Source organism: Pygocentrus nattereri, chromosome 3, assembly GCF_015220715.1.
Source record: "Pygocentrus nattereri isolate fPygNat1 chromosome 3, fPygNat1.pri, whole genome shotgun sequence".
Taxonomy (NCBI): Eukaryota; Metazoa; Chordata; class Actinopteri; order Characiformes; family Serrasalmidae; genus Pygocentrus; species Pygocentrus nattereri.
The window spans coordinates 44,571,382-44,586,339 of NC_051213.1; the positions used below are offsets into that span (position 1 = coordinate 44,571,382).

At 43.3% G+C, this 14,958-nt stretch overlaps 2 protein-coding genes across 3 annotated transcripts; both read left to right on the forward strand.

The window, feature by feature from the left end:
- Positions 1-227: 227 nt before the first annotated feature.
- On the forward strand, positions 228-6,538 carry LOC108429979 (zinc finger protein 502-like). 2 transcript variants are annotated; one of them, XM_017702089.2, is made up of 5 exons: positions 228-298; positions 1,228-1,413; positions 2,301-2,416; positions 3,469-3,612; positions 4,319-6,538. In XM_017702089.2, the coding sequence occupies exons 2-5, from the start codon at positions 1,266-1,268 to the stop codon at positions 5,129-5,131; spliced, it is 1,221 nt and encodes a 406-aa protein (XP_017557578.1). In that variant the 5' UTR covers positions 228-298; positions 1,228-1,265; the 3' UTR covers positions 5,132-6,538. The 2 variants fall into 2 exon arrangements, with proteins under 2 accessions (XP_017557578.1, XP_017557577.1); XM_017702088.2 differs by having other exon boundaries at positions 240-398.
- Positions 6,539-7,351: 813 nt separating this feature from the next.
- Positions 7,352-14,578, forward strand: wu:fe05a04 (zinc finger protein 264). Its single transcript, XM_017702090.2, has 4 exons — positions 7,352-7,957; positions 8,055-8,696; positions 10,740-11,698; positions 12,200-14,578. Exons 2-4 carry the CDS (start codon positions 8,198-8,200, stop codon positions 13,313-13,315), a joined length of 2,574 nt encoding a protein of 857 aa, XP_017557579.1. The 5' UTR covers positions 7,352-7,957; positions 8,055-8,197; the 3' UTR covers positions 13,316-14,578.
- The last annotated feature ends 380 nt before the right edge of the window (positions 14,579-14,958 follow it).

Here is a 14,958-nt window from a genome sequence, read left to right on the forward strand (position 1 = left end):
AACGACTTAAGTACAGAAACGAATAACATTTACTGAGTTACTGTCCACCACTGCCAGTTTTTAACCGCGTTCAACTCTTAGACGTCTGGTTCCTGTCGCCACCACTGTGAACAAGGCTGCTGCGCCAAGTTTCAGTGGGACGGAGCTTTTCACTCCAAACCAATCTGAACGAAAACTGGCCAAATTCGTCTTAAAAACATGCGTGTGCGCATGCGCAGTGGATCTCGCCCAGTGAGAGGCAGCGCGCCCAGCTCCGGGCCCATTTCTCAGCGCCTGCCGCCGGTTGGATGCTGCTCCAGTGAGTTAGTCAGGTTTGCGACCCACTTGCGCCCCCCATTACGTTCATTCGCATGACTAGCTGGTGGTGTTTTCCCTCCATAAAAGTGTAGCGATATCTGGTAAGGAATTTGCTCGTTTGTGTGTTTTCTGAATGGTAAAAAAAAGAGGAATCAGCGCCCGATTACAGGAGCAGTGTGTTGAGTGCGGCGCGTCCGCGCTCCGCGTCCGATAACAGACCAAGTTTAACCTCGAAGGATACTTGTTAGCCACGTTAGCACGCAAGCTAGCTAAAGCGCAAAGATACGGGGGCGGCGGTGGGGGGGGTTTGTTTTGAACATGAACGGACAAGCTAAGGCCTGGTGTGCGGGTCTGGGTTGAGTTTACTGTAATGCCAGCGCCCACACAAGTACTCACGGCGTGGTCTGTTTTTGTGGCGCGGAGAAAGGGCTAACCCAGCTTGGGTAAGTCCGCTGGGCCCTCAGCTTGTTAGCTTGCGAGCTGGCCTGCGGTTTGGCATCTCCTCGCGTTTCGAGTCCGTCGTAACTCCGTCTCCGGCTCGTTTTATGAGCCTGGCGTTTAGCCTGGCTGCGCTAACTTTCTCCGCCAGACCGCCAAGATGGCTAAACGTATTCGGCCTTCTTAACTTAGCCAGCGTTAGCTAGGGGCTAAGCTAACTCGCTAGCCACCCGTCGTTCGTTTGAATGTTAACGGTAGCAGGTGAGCTAGCGTTGCAAGTTGCAGCGCTGTAGTTGGCGTCTACAGAATAAGGACCGCTTTATTGAACTTTTAATGCTACTAGTTAAACACAGAACGGCGTTTTTCAACTAATGAGAGACGAATAGTTAAGAGTCTGTGACCAGCTTTCATTCGTTAACCTGTGTGGAGTAGCGGTAGTTAACGTTGACATTTTGGAGGCAAACGTGACCAACTTTTTCTGTTCATTTTCAGTGGAAACTGGGTACACATAGATACTCCAGCTCTTTAAAATGGACTCGGATATACTGAAGATAGAGGAAATAGTGATGGGAGGTGGAGAAACTGCTGCTCCCGCTGATCTGAATCCTGAGAAGGCTGAGCAGCCGTACACCACGATCATCATTCAGGATCCTCCGCCACCCCCCATCATTCAGTCATGTAAGAACTACCTTAAAGGGGAACTCCGCCTGGTTTCATAATGTCTGTATAATGCAGCGGTTGAGATGTAAACAAAGTCATTCGGAGGGGTTTCATGCGAAATGGTTCATTTGTAGAGATGCTCTCCTACTCTGATGTCCGTGCAGTGGTGGTCTACACCACAAGTATAGCCACTTTATTTGCTGTCAAAAACCACCAGTGAACCTACGCCATGTCTTCTGAGTTTATGTTGTTGATAGTAAAATAGTGGTACATCTCAGAAAGGGAGTATTCTTTGGAGACCATTAGAAATGGATTAGAATATGTTGTAGCCCAAAACTTTATCTTAAAACTGCCCCAAAACAGTGTCTCAGACATTGTGTGTTCATAACCATTTCATGTAATGACTTTTTGTGAGGGAGCTTTAAGAGGTGGATGTCTGGTTCCTATCACAACCACAATTCTGTTTCTCTAGAGCGGAGCATTTTGCACCGAACCACACTGAATGACTTTGTCTCGTCCACTTAATTGTGCATGAAGTTTGAAAGTTTGTGGAGTTACTTTTTAGTCCTCCTAGACGCTTTTCAAAACGTTTAGGTAGGTTTGTGTTGCTCTGCAGCTCCATTTTGCACTTGTCTGGATTTTGTGATTGTTCTACATGACTATAGTATAAGCCTACCAAGATTCAGTGCAACACTGAGATGGTTTCAGCTCCTATAGAAATTCTTCAGCGTTTAGTGGAAGTTTTTATTTGGTTTAATAAAAGAAAAGTGAAGTTAAAATTTGTAAAAGCACTGCAAATATGCACACCATCAAAATGAGAGCAAGCATTATTACGATGCACTACTCCAGTAAATAACCAGGTTCGTTTTGTACGTTGTTGAACTGTCCTCTTTGTGATTTCACAGACCAGCATGAGAGCCTGCAGTGTTTCCAGTGTTTCATCACCTTCTGTAACTCCAAAGCCAAGGAAAGGCATATGAAGAAGAGTCATCGTGAGGAATACAAACAGCAGTTGCAGCAGGTTGGTGTTTAAATGTTTGACGTGCCCCATGAAATCCCCTTTTTAACTGTAGTCAGTGCTATTCCGTAATTTTTCCCTCGTAATTGGCTTCTGTGCAAAGATGTTGGCATCGTAGATCCAGGCTAGTGCTGACAAGCTGCAGCTGTTTTAAGTATCTGGAAGAATCATGATTTGTGTGCTGACAATTATTTGATTTACTGAAACCCATATTCAAAGTGCACTTGGTCTTTCTCCAGTTCCAGCCCAGTGTAACTTAAAGATGGAACTGTGGGTGGAAAATGAGGATAACAAGAAGTTAAGCTGTAGCTGTGATAGTTGTATTTATATAAAAAGTTGAATTAAGTTAAGTGTCATTTTTGAACATCTTGGTGAATTTTTAAACTTTTCGTAAGTATAGCTGAGTGGAGTGTACATTTCTTACCTCGCAACAATTTGATTAGGTCCTTCAGGAGAGCCATATAGCGCGTCATGATATCACCAGAAAGTGATTAAACTGCTGATTCCAGTGTTATATTGTGTTTTTAGAAACAGCAAAAAGAAATAAATTTGCATTTATAAAACATGACAGGATTTTTTTTTTATGTTAACAAAAAACTCCAGAATTTTATTGAAAAAAAAAGTAATTTAGTGAAGATCATAGTTGTGTTAGAAAGTGATGCAGTTTATTGTATATTTGGACACAACTTAAAGATCAGTTAATTGGGTGCAGATGGGTGAAATTTACTTAAACTTGAACTCTTTCACAGTGGGTCACACTGTCCTGTTTTACTTCAGCATGCATCTTTTTAAATACATGTGTGCCACTGATTGTGCTGGAGCAAAATTAATATTTAATACATTCCCAGTGCTCCACAAGGCTGATCTGAAAAGCTCACATAGTAACAAACTCTGCATTGTGGGCCTACTAATAAATTCTGTGGTTGCTTTTTTTTAAACATTGCGTTTTGGGGCCTTGCTCTAGAGAATAGGATGGGTTAATTGAAACAGGATTGTGTATATATTTGAAAATTCTTATGGTTTTTTTTTTCATTTATTCCCCCCGCCTTCTATAGTGCGACACACTGTTCACCTGTTATGTGTGTGACCGCACTTTCCCGTCCTCTGAGGAACTAACACAGCATCAGTCCACCCACAACAAGGAAGACAAGCCGTTCAAATGTGCGCATTGCCAAGAAAGCTTCCGCACATTCTCTGAGGTTAGTAAAATTATTTTTATATAAAAAAACTCCATGTAATGATTTACATGTCTACTGTAAAGTTATTGTACAGGCTGCAACCTCTATCAAAAGAAACTCCCTGATCATCCCTGTACCTTCTGCAGATAAAAGACCAAAGTGGTGTCATTGTGTTCTTTTCTGCATTTAGCCAAAGGCTACAACATATAAGTGAAGGTATCAGATGTACAAACTGGCAGGTGTCTATAATGAACATAAGTTCTCTGTGGATTTATATTAGTGCCATGTTGTTTACTCAAGAGAAGGCACTCTGTGTTCATGGTCTTTCCAGCAGATTGAAAGACATTACTGAAAAGGTTGTGGGTAATACAGGATCTGTTGTTTTGTCCATCAAAGTAGAAATAGCTAGTTAAACACAGAACTTTGATGGTGCTAGGAAAAGGAGAACTGAAGAAGGAACACTAGTCAGTTTGTCAAAAGTTAGCTGATTAATTGGAATCATTTTTAGCTGCAACTATAGCCTGATTTATATGATATCTTCAAATATGAATCTTTAATCCAATACCTGGATTTTGTCATTTTTAGTTAGCTGAACCTGATTGATGGCTAATGAGAGTTAGTGGCCAGTGATGGCTAAACCTGAGACAGGAAACTGGATTCCAGTTCTGGATTTTATTTTGGTCTGTTGTCAACTTAATTGTGAATCTTTTTGTTTTCCCGCCCCTAGTTGACAACACACAGACGGCAGGTATGTCCTGAGCGTCAGTTTGGGTGCAAAGAATGCGGTGAGACATTTCGAAGTCCAGCACTTCTGCGTAGCCACCGTTTGGCCCAACACCCGGCACGTCAGGAGGCAGAGGATGCAGATGATCCTACTAAGACCCACCGATGTGGCAAATGTGGCAGGGGCTTTGAGGAGGAGGCTGAGCTGCTGCAGCACCAGGAAAACCACGCAGGCAACCAGCACTGCAACGGCAGCACCCCAGTTAAGAGGCGTGGGAGGCCTCCCAAAGCTGAACCGGCGGTGGTTGTAGAGAAAAAGCAAAAGCGAAGCAAGAAGGAAGAAACCGAGGCAGCGGAGGAGCCAGGGGTGAGCAACCACTCCGAGGATGTCTCGACGTCACCAGCCACAGCCGAGGCAAAAGCCAAGACTGGGGCCAGGCGAGGGCGACCACCGAAATCCACACAAGAGCCCAAGGATGAGGAGGATAAAGCAGAGAGCAAGAAAATGAAGGCCGCTCCTCCACCCGCTCGCGAGATCCCGTGCCCAGAATGTGACCTCACTTTTCCAGCGCTGGCACAGCTGCGGGCACATAAGAAAGAGAAGCACACCCAGCGGAAGCCTCATCCCTGCAGCGAGTGCGAGGAGAGTTTCAACCGTCCCGAGCAGCTGGAAGCCCACATGACCCGAGCCCACACAGCCGGCCGATACGCCTGTCCAACGTGCGGCAAGAGCTTTGGCAGAGAGAGCAACCTAAAGGCTCACCAACAGAGCCATGGCAAAGAGGAAGAGAAGCCAGCTGGTCGTGGAAAAAGATAATTCAGCATAGAAGAGGAATAAAGTTCTGTAAAGGGTTTAGGGTTTCAAGATTTTTTATGTTGGTTTAATGGAACAACTGAGAAAAAAAAAGTGGGGTCAGATTTTGGTTTGCAAGATTGAAACATGCCTCAGATTAAGTGGGTGAGACTTTTTCAACACTAGCGTTTGTGTGGAAACTGGAAGCCCTAAAAGCCCCTTTGTGTGGCTTCTTCATTTCATTTTGATATGTTAATAGCTGTGGCACGGTATGTGTTTCCAGCCACAATTGAAATGTATAGGATAATCCAACCCATGGATCACACACATCAGTATCTTAGGGGAACTGGGGGGGAAAAAAGCCCACCTTCAGTAAAAAGCTTTGTATTGGCTTTTATTTGAACATTTTAATGTCTTTTTTTATGAATATCACAAGTGAGTTATTGTTTTTACATTATTTTTTAGAAGTGTGTGCGTGTGTGTGATGCCAGGTGGAAACATACCTGAATAGAACTAGTGTTTTCTGATGATGAGCATCCACCTTATTGATTAGAAAATGTTTTAATTTTCTGTAGTACCACAAGGCGTTGCTTTTAAGTGTCTTTGTCAACCGCGACTAATTCTCATCTGTATAATAACAGAAAATATGGAAATAATTGCCCCCAAACTAGATCTGTTTGTATTATACGGTTCCTAATCATGATTGATTGGTTAAAGGATGTAAATTACTGCCTGTTGCTACTGAGATGCTTAACTGAAAGTAATCTTTTTCTATCCATTTGTTTGGAGACAATGACTTGATAACAAATTTGTATGAGCTCACTTTAAATTATGGAGATACCAAGTATGTTTTTGGACCTTTATTTCTTTGTATTGCTATAATAATTTGATGGGTATTGCTGAATGTACTCTGTGAAAACCTTATTGCTGGTCTAGGTGTTACACCGTTTAAAAACACAGCTATTTTAGTTGGATGCTATAACTTTCTGCATAACACTTATGTAGGCCCACTGGGCTTTTCGCAGAGACCTTAGTACCGGTCAGTTTATCATAGTAGTATGAAAGAATTTTTTTAAAGAAAGAAAGTTTGTGCTTTTGATTTTTTTTTTTTTTTTTTTTTTTTTTTTTTTTTTTTGCCTCGATGCATCAAAAGGTGCTTTACCCTGAGAGTTGGCTCAGTTTTGTCTCATCTTTTCTAGATGCAGTTTTACACTGTTAATAACGCAGATCATTCTGACTTCTGTAATTTAGTTTAATACAGTTATCAGCCCATTATGATTTTATTTTTGTTAGTAATGCACAGACAACTGGGCCCTTGGGGTTGGGTTGGGGGGGTATTCTACTGTGTCTTTGCTTCTCCTATGTAATTTGTCCCATGTTGGCTAAACTGTTTAAAATTAAAGGAACCCGCCTTAAGGGGCTGCTACGGAATCCGTGTGTGATCAGATATTTCATTATCAAACTACATGTACTTCACTCACTTCCACCCAACCAAATACTCCAATCCCATTTCAGAGTTTTTACATTTCACCGCCCTCCTCTCGTGGGTGTGGTGTGCGTCACGCAATGTTACACTAGTGACCATTTGTGGCAGAGGGTGAAGGAGGGGACATTAAACAGCAGATTATTGAACTGGAGTGCAGTTTCACCACCTTTTTTATTATTTTAAGAAGTTTGAACACATTAAATTTGCGAATAATTGCTTTGTGTGGCTGTAAACTGGTTTAGAGCTGTGCTGTAACAGTCTGGCCTCTTCCTGCTTCTACTGTTATAACAAAAACAGGCCATCCAAACACCAGAGGGCGCCCGAGAGCGGGTTCAGAACGAACAAGGTGAATGGAGCTAAAAGGCTGAAATTGAAGTTAAAAATAGTTTCTTACCACCTGTCTAGGTCCTTCCTTTAATTTTAGAAAGTAAATGTATTTTTAACTTTTTAAAAAAGCGAAAACAACTTACCTGTAGTTCCTTCTTTTGTACAGCAAATGGGTTTTGGGCATTCAGCATTACAGCTACTGAGTGCTGATTGGTTGGCGAGCGGAGCAGCTCATTGGCCGAGTGAAGCGGTCTTTGGCGTCATTATAACAGTGCCTCGTTTGCGTTAAAGCTCTATAACGAGTTCAGTAGTGCTCAAAAACACGAACTAGTGTTAAACAGGCTGATTTTGCGTAAACGCTCCATATTAACCTGTTCATTTTGGACTCGCTCAGGCGCGCCCTCTAGCGTCGGACGGCTCACGTCATTTGCTCGTCTGTCCACTTTCACGCCTCCAGCACTGTAGATGGCAGTAGCGTGCCACGCGTCGCTATAGAAATGCTAGGCTGGGGTCCCGTAGGCTTAATAAGGTCCTGTTCGCGTTTACACTCCTTTACCGCACATCATGAACTGTATCTTTTTGTCGTGGTCTCGTTAAACTGTTAAACCGGGACGCGTGTTTGAGCGCCGATCGATGTGAGCGAGCGTTCTGCGTTTGACGCGAATCGCGCGGTAGCGGGGTTAACGCCGTCTGACAGGCGGCTGTTGGATAGCAGTGTGGTGGGTACAGTGGAGGCACGGAAGGCTAGTTGGTGTTATTTGGTGTTTCCCTAAAGCAGCTCGTTGTATAACGTCACTCCTACGTCGCTATATGAACGGCAGACGGCATAAATTGTGCGAATAGTGGTTGTAGCTAAGCTAGCAAACGTTACACTGACGTAGTAGAGCCGTTGCTAGCTAACCTAGATAACGTTAGCTGCGGTAACTAAGGGGGGGGGGGAGCTTGTTTAGCCGTCGCGGTAAAACAAAGTTCTCTAGTTCTTCTTACAGAAACACTCCTGTCGTGCTTATTTTAGCGATAAAGTGGTCACACGAAAGGTATGTATGCAACAGTAAACCTGGTCGTTTAATAACGAGTCAGCTAGCTGATGTTTATAACGGCCTGCTTTTTGTTTACTGTTCTGTTTGTTGCTAGTGTTAGCTCGTCTCAACAACACCCAACACCTTTTGTGAACAGACTGGATTACCTCAGCGGCGCTGTGAGGGAGAAGGGAATGTAAAAAAAAAACCTTGTACAAAACGGCTTTTCTGGACAAACTCCTGCTTTACTAAGCTGCCATGTCTTCGGAGTTAACCATTGACATTCAGCTTACAGAGTTGGGCTTCTCAAGTTGGGACTTTCAGCTGTTGAAGCAGAAGGAGACACCTCAGACAAATGGCTCTGCTTCAGTCCTCGAAGCCACTGCTGCACCTTCTGCACCATCCCCATCCCCCGCTGTGGAAAGCCATGTGGATGAGGAAACGAACGTTTCAGTGGGCCAGGAATGCCATGACGGCTCTTCCAGCGATCAAGACTCTGAGAGCGATGCTGATCAAATTCAGACGGATTCTGTAGCAGTGCCCGCAGGGAGTAATGACCCACACGTAGGACCAAACACGAGAGAGGGGACTGAATATGACGAGGAAGATGACACAGTAGTTGAGGAAGATGGGGATGGGGAGCAGAGAGATGTAAGGAGAACAGATGGGAGCTGGGAGATTGACGTTGCTGTCTATGATGAGGAAAATGAAGATGACAGTAACTTGACAGAAGATAATGACGATGATGCCTCCTCAGGTAGGTTTGTGTGGCTGTACACACTGTGGATATTTGTTGTGTTAAAGATATCGTCCCAAAAATGGTTGCATTTTTGTTGTTTGCTAGATTTATGAATGCAGCAGCTTGTGCTGTTTAACACACAGCATCTCCTAAATTGAAGGCCATCATTTGTGCCCATTTGTTTAAGCGTGATGCTCTATATCAGGGGTGTACAAAGTCTGGCCCCTTGGCCAAATGCAGCCAGTGGCATCTGTTTTAGAGTGTGGGGGCAGTCGTGGGCTGGAGGTTAGGGAATTGGCCCTGTGACCGGAAGGTTGCCAGATCGATCCCCAGCGCCGCCAGACCATGACTGAGGTGTCCTTGAGCAAGACACCTAACCCCCAATTGCTCCCCGGGTGCCGTGGATAGGGCTGCCCACCGCTCTGGGCAAGTGTGCTCACTGCCCCCTAGTGTGTGTGTGTTCACTAGTGTGTATGTGGTGTTTCACTTCACGGATGGGTTAAATGCGTGGTGGAATTTCCCCGTTTGTGGGATTAAAAATGGTCACTTCTACGTGGCCCTCCAGTCAGTTTGCTGCAGTTCTTCTTTTTACCTGATGGTGGCAGCAGTGCCGTTAAATTAGTGTAACGTGGCAGCACTGTGGCAGTAAAGTTAGCTGAAGTTAAAGATCCTGTCTTCTCTGACTAGACCTGCAGCTTCATTTACTGACCCACATTTGGTCCATACTGCACCCATAAAGCTCAGATTTACACTTAAAACAGGAGATTTTAATATAAATATGAACACTTTTTCATTGAGAGCCACAGTACATAAGCCTCATATTTCAGAAGACTGAAATTCATTTATCAACTGGCACAAAACGAAGCATGAAAATGACAGTAAACATTCAGCTGCAGCTCCGACTTCTTATCAAAGCAAATTCAGCAGTGCAGTGAGTATTAACCCTTTAAAGTGAAACAATAACAGCTGTTTAATCTGTTCTCCTTTAATAAAGTGACTTCTGAATGCGGTTGCTGCACTTGTTTAATTGTTTGTCTCACAAATTAAATGTTTAAACAAGTAAACCCTCGAATAGGAATTTAATACATTAGTCATGTCTTCTTATTACTCTGAATAAACAAATCAGTCATTTGTTTTGAGTGCTTGTAGAGGCAAACTGCTTTGAATGAGCAATTCAGCAGTAAAAGAAGCCTGGTACATCTTTTACACAGTGATGGGAAACACAGTAGCCCACAGAAAGCTCTGAACATGCACAGGCTGTAGCTCTCCTTGCAGCAGATTTGTCTGCAATTTAAAGGCTCTTCGCCAAATTCTCAGAATGGATCACACGTAAGAAGCTTGGTTCAGTTCATTTCTCTACATGGTTATAATTTTCATGTTTTGAAAACGTATTTTGAATAATTTGTGAATAATAATTCACCCCTCAGTTATTTTAGCACAATCCAATTGGGTCCTATTGGGGGGGAAAAAAAGTTTGGACACCCCTGCTGTATATTGGGAAATGAGATAAACGTTCTCTATTCTTAACCCAGATTTTTAAAACTTATGTGTTTACCCAACACACATTGCCCTTAGAACTGATGCACCAATCCTGAATGTTTATGGTGATTGTTTTATAATTAATATTATTTGCTCTTGCCAGACTGGCATTTTAATTTTGTGAATTGACAATTTAAAAATTTAAATAATATGAAAAGTACTACATTAAAAATAGCAGTTAGGCATAATTACGCTACGGCATGTTGGTACAAGTGTTAGCACTTACCTGGCTCATCTTATGTCATAAAACTGCAACACGGATAGGTCGAAATAAAAAGAATAATGCACCCGTGTTTGATTCTGATGTGCTTCCCTACTTAGAACCACAACAAGCAGAAACTTTGATTTCATAAATTTTAAAACTGCTGCAGTCAAGATCATATGTGCTCTAAAGGCATGCTTACAAAAATAATTGAGAGTTAATAGTTTGTCTAACCATGTTTGACAGTAGCCATAAAACCTAAAGCTGGAATAAATGAAAGAAATAACCAAGTTTCTGTAATGTCCCCTCTCTCTTTTCAGACACAAATGTCTCAGAAGAGCATCGCTGCCATGTCTGTGCCCTCACCTTTTCCACACCTTTCCTGCTCCGTGAGCATTTGCATGTGCATACAGGTGTGCGTCCTTACTGCTGTGCTGAATGCGGCAAGCAGTTCTGCCACCTAGTGAACTACCGTGCGCATCTGCGTTCCCATTCTACTTTCTACTGCCTCATATGCAGAGCCAGATTCGCAACACAGGAGCTACTGCAGAGTCATCTCGATACCAACCACTTTGAGAAGGAGTTTTACCAGTGCGATTTCTGCAAGCGCATTTTTGTCAACCTGGACGAGTGTAAGGAGCATGTGCAGGCACACAAGGAAGAAGTAGGAAGCTATCCATGCCCCCAGTGTGACCGCAGTTTCCACCATCGATCCTCTCTGCTTTGCCACCTTAAGTGGCACAAGAAAAGCGCTTTAATCTGCACCGACTGCGGCCAGGCATTCACTAAGAAAATCGCCCTCCTGCGCCACAGCTTTGTTCACCTGGGACTTCTGCCGTACACCTGCGTGCACTGCAAGCGGCACTTCCGCCTGGCGTCACTGTACCACAAACACGAGTGTAAGCCGGAGCACATTCAGTGTGTAGCTTGTCTAGTTGTCTTCCGAAGTCAAGATGACTTTGAGAAGCACAAGAAAGATACTGGTTGCTGGGGTCATCAGATGGCCTCGCCTGCAAAAACAAATGATATTCGATGCATGGAGTGTGGCCAGATCTTTGACAGTGTGGAGGAACTGAAGAAGCATGCTGGAACGCATCAGAAAGTCATGAAGTGCGCGGAATGTGGAATGGGTTTCCGGTCGTCGCTCATGCTCATGTCGCACATGGGGGGCCATGCAGCTCAGCGTCCATGCCTCTGCAAAGAGTGCGGCCTGGGTTTCCCTCATCAGCATGCTTATGACAGCCACCTTAAAACGTGTGGATCGGTGAGCCCGCCAGAGGTAAATAAAGTTAACCCTCTTTGACTTTGTGTATGTCATAATTTTCATTTTAAAGCAAATATTATCAACCAAGTCTTGTTTGGCTCCTTCAGCCATGAGGATAATGCAGCTAACACATACTGGACCCAACCCGCTTGGTTAGGATCGTGCAAACAAAATGCATGAATTATCATAAATATCTCAGACTTATCTTAAATGAACAAAAGTGTCACACATCATAAGCAGCCTTCTTGAAGCTTGGATTCTGTCTGCGCTTTTATCCATTTTTTGTATAGTGTCAGATAACACATAAGCAAGTTTGTTTGAGATAACCCAACAGCACAGTTTGAGGCATTTGATGGTAACCCAATTTCATGTTAGCTACGTTAGCTCCAGTGCAAAACCAAAGACATCAAACTCTATACAAACTGTATACAAATTATTTTTATTTATTTTTTGACCAAACCAAAAAAATGCTTTGAAAAGAAAAAAAAACACTAACCTTCTTTTCATTGTTCACAGGCATCTGTAAAGAAGCCGAAACCCCCCAACTCTTCAATGAAGAAGGAAGTTTCCATCACTCCTAAAAGCAAAGTCTTCCGAGCTGTTACCCTAGAACCTCAAAAAGACGTCTCACAAAGTGCACCGTTGCCCTCAGCTGCTCCAGTAAGTAACCAGGCGAAGCCATCTAAGAGTGCATGGACGCTCATCTTGAATAAAGAACATCTTCCTGGTAACGTACCTCTTGTCATGTTTCTGCCGACAACCCTTCCTTCTGCCTCAGAGGGAATCCAGAATCCACAGACTCTCGTACCATCTGCTGCAGTGTCAGAGAAACGCCTGTCAGTTCCACGTGTCATTGACCTTCCCTTAGCTGCTACTAACCAAGTTAAAAAGTCGGACAAACCAGTTCTGTTACAAGGCATAACTAGTCCTGGTGCGAAAGTTGTGATACCTTTCACAACAAGTGCAGACAGTCCTAAAATAAGATGGACAGTATTAGATCAGCACATGTCTGGTTCAGTAACTAACACACACACAGTGACAAGGGAGAACAAAACAGTGGTGGCTATTGTTGAATCAAAGCAGACCTTAAACCTGTCACAGGCACATGAGCAGAAAGGGCAAGTTTCGTCAAGCCTGGAGACGAAGCCAAACCTACAAAGCTTGTCCACAGCCAGATCACATGATCCAGAGACACCGCTATGCTTAGTGAAGGTTAAGACAGAGCCCAACAGTCAGTACAGACAACAAAGAGCATCAGCTCTCGAAGAGAGTGTCTCCTCACCGAAAACTGCTGAAGGGAGTGCTGACGCAGACATCAGTGTTCTTGGTTCAGTAACGACGGAGGTCAGTGGTCTGTCAGAAGGTAAACCTGGCATTTCACAGATCAAAAAAGAACCTGTACCATGGGAGGAATATGACGGCCGCAAAGGATCACCTGACTTGATATCACCTTGTAGTGGATCAGATGTGGTGGAGGAGAACTTTTGTCAGTGTGAGATTTGTGGTATAGTTCTTTTAGAAAAAAACATGAGCCGTCACTCTACAGAGCATTCCCCCATCTTGGATTCTTCCTGTGTTTCTCGTCGTTCTCCCCCTGGTAGCCCTCCTTCCAAGAGACTAAACCTAGGCTGATAGAACACTTAATCATGGTGAGCCAGAAATGTTTAATGATTATAACAGGTAGGAAACTGCTTGGTGTTGAAAAATACTCTGACATTCCTCTGAATGGATGACTTTGCACAAGTTTTTGTACTTATTTTCAGATGCGTTACGTACAGTGATACGTGCCACAACACACATTCCTTATTAATGTGTCGCCCATCCTAATTCGCTGCTTTGTGGAAACCTTTGTACTTTTAAGCTGAACACGAAAACTGTATTATTGCATAATTCACTTGTCCTGCCTAAGGCTACGTTCACATTATCAGATTGAAGTGGCACAAATATGATTTTTTTTGCCCTAATGTGACTCAAATCTGATGTTTTCAAATCCAACCCACTGAGCCACTTTCATATGTGGTCCTAGATCGTATCCGTATCCTATTCGTGGCCATGCGGCTTTAATGTGAGCGCTTGGATCGGAATTCATGTGCTTTCTTTCCACTGCGCGTGTGCCATCATTCGGTGTTACTCTGGCAGCAGCGCTGAACAAAAGTGAAAGCCTGTGAACGATGGAAAAGAAAACTTAGCTCACCCCTTGTCGACTTCGTCTTGCTCTAATAATGAAGCTGAGAGATGATCAGAGTTAATTATCTTCTCAGCGAAGCTCGTTCTGCACGTTAGTTTGTGCTGATGAGGGACGTGACGTTACTGAGTAGGATGTGCGCATGCAGGTAATTTTAGGACGCTGGTTTGTTTATATTGCTGACCGATTTGAGTCACTTGCCTAAAGGAGTGTGAACCATCCTGTCAGAGAGATCGGGGTTGAGCAAAGAATCAGATTCAAGCAGCAAGGCTTGTAATGTGAACGTAGCTGATGTGTTCACTATGTAAGATATGTGTCAAATAAAAAAGGCAGTAGATCAACAAGTAAGTGTAGTACAAAGCTGTTCAAAGGGATTATGAACATTCTGCATAAAACGTGTGACTTCATTGTTTGTCATTCATTGATGTCAGTTGGATTACGGCCCTAGTTTTACTCAGATGGGAGCCTATTTTAACCTGGAAGGAAGTGACATTTCTCTGAAATACATGTACTGTGTTTAGATGTGTACTTCTGCTGTGAAATTCTGGACAGTAACACTACAGCCATGTTTACGTTTCATGGTTTATTCCATTCGGGTCCGAATTATCAGGGTAAATAGACGTTTTATTATTATTGTTACCACCATAAGAGTGCAGTTCAGCTGATTTCGACTAAAATATATAATGAAATAAAATGAAAATGATACTAAATGTCTTGCTTTTTGCTTGCCTTTGGGGCCAATTCAGGTATGTTTTGCTTTAAACCAGTCAAGTCTTTAAATGATTAAGGCTTGCAGACGTCTGTGGGGGATAAATGAGGTCATAGGAACATATTTCACCATTGATGGTCTTAATCCAAATATCAGAGGTGATTTCCGCATAAGCCATGTCATTTTTTCCCCCTCACACTGCCCTTTCATCCTGTACAAGCTTAAAGGGGGATTCCACCCAATTTTTTAAAATTATTTCTGACTACATCAGTGCTTGGCGTGGTGTCAGTCAGTGAAATGGTTAATTGTATAGAAACTTACAGACTGATGCCTTTTACTGAGGTGGTGATAGTAACAGGGCATCGTGAGTATCGCCATTTA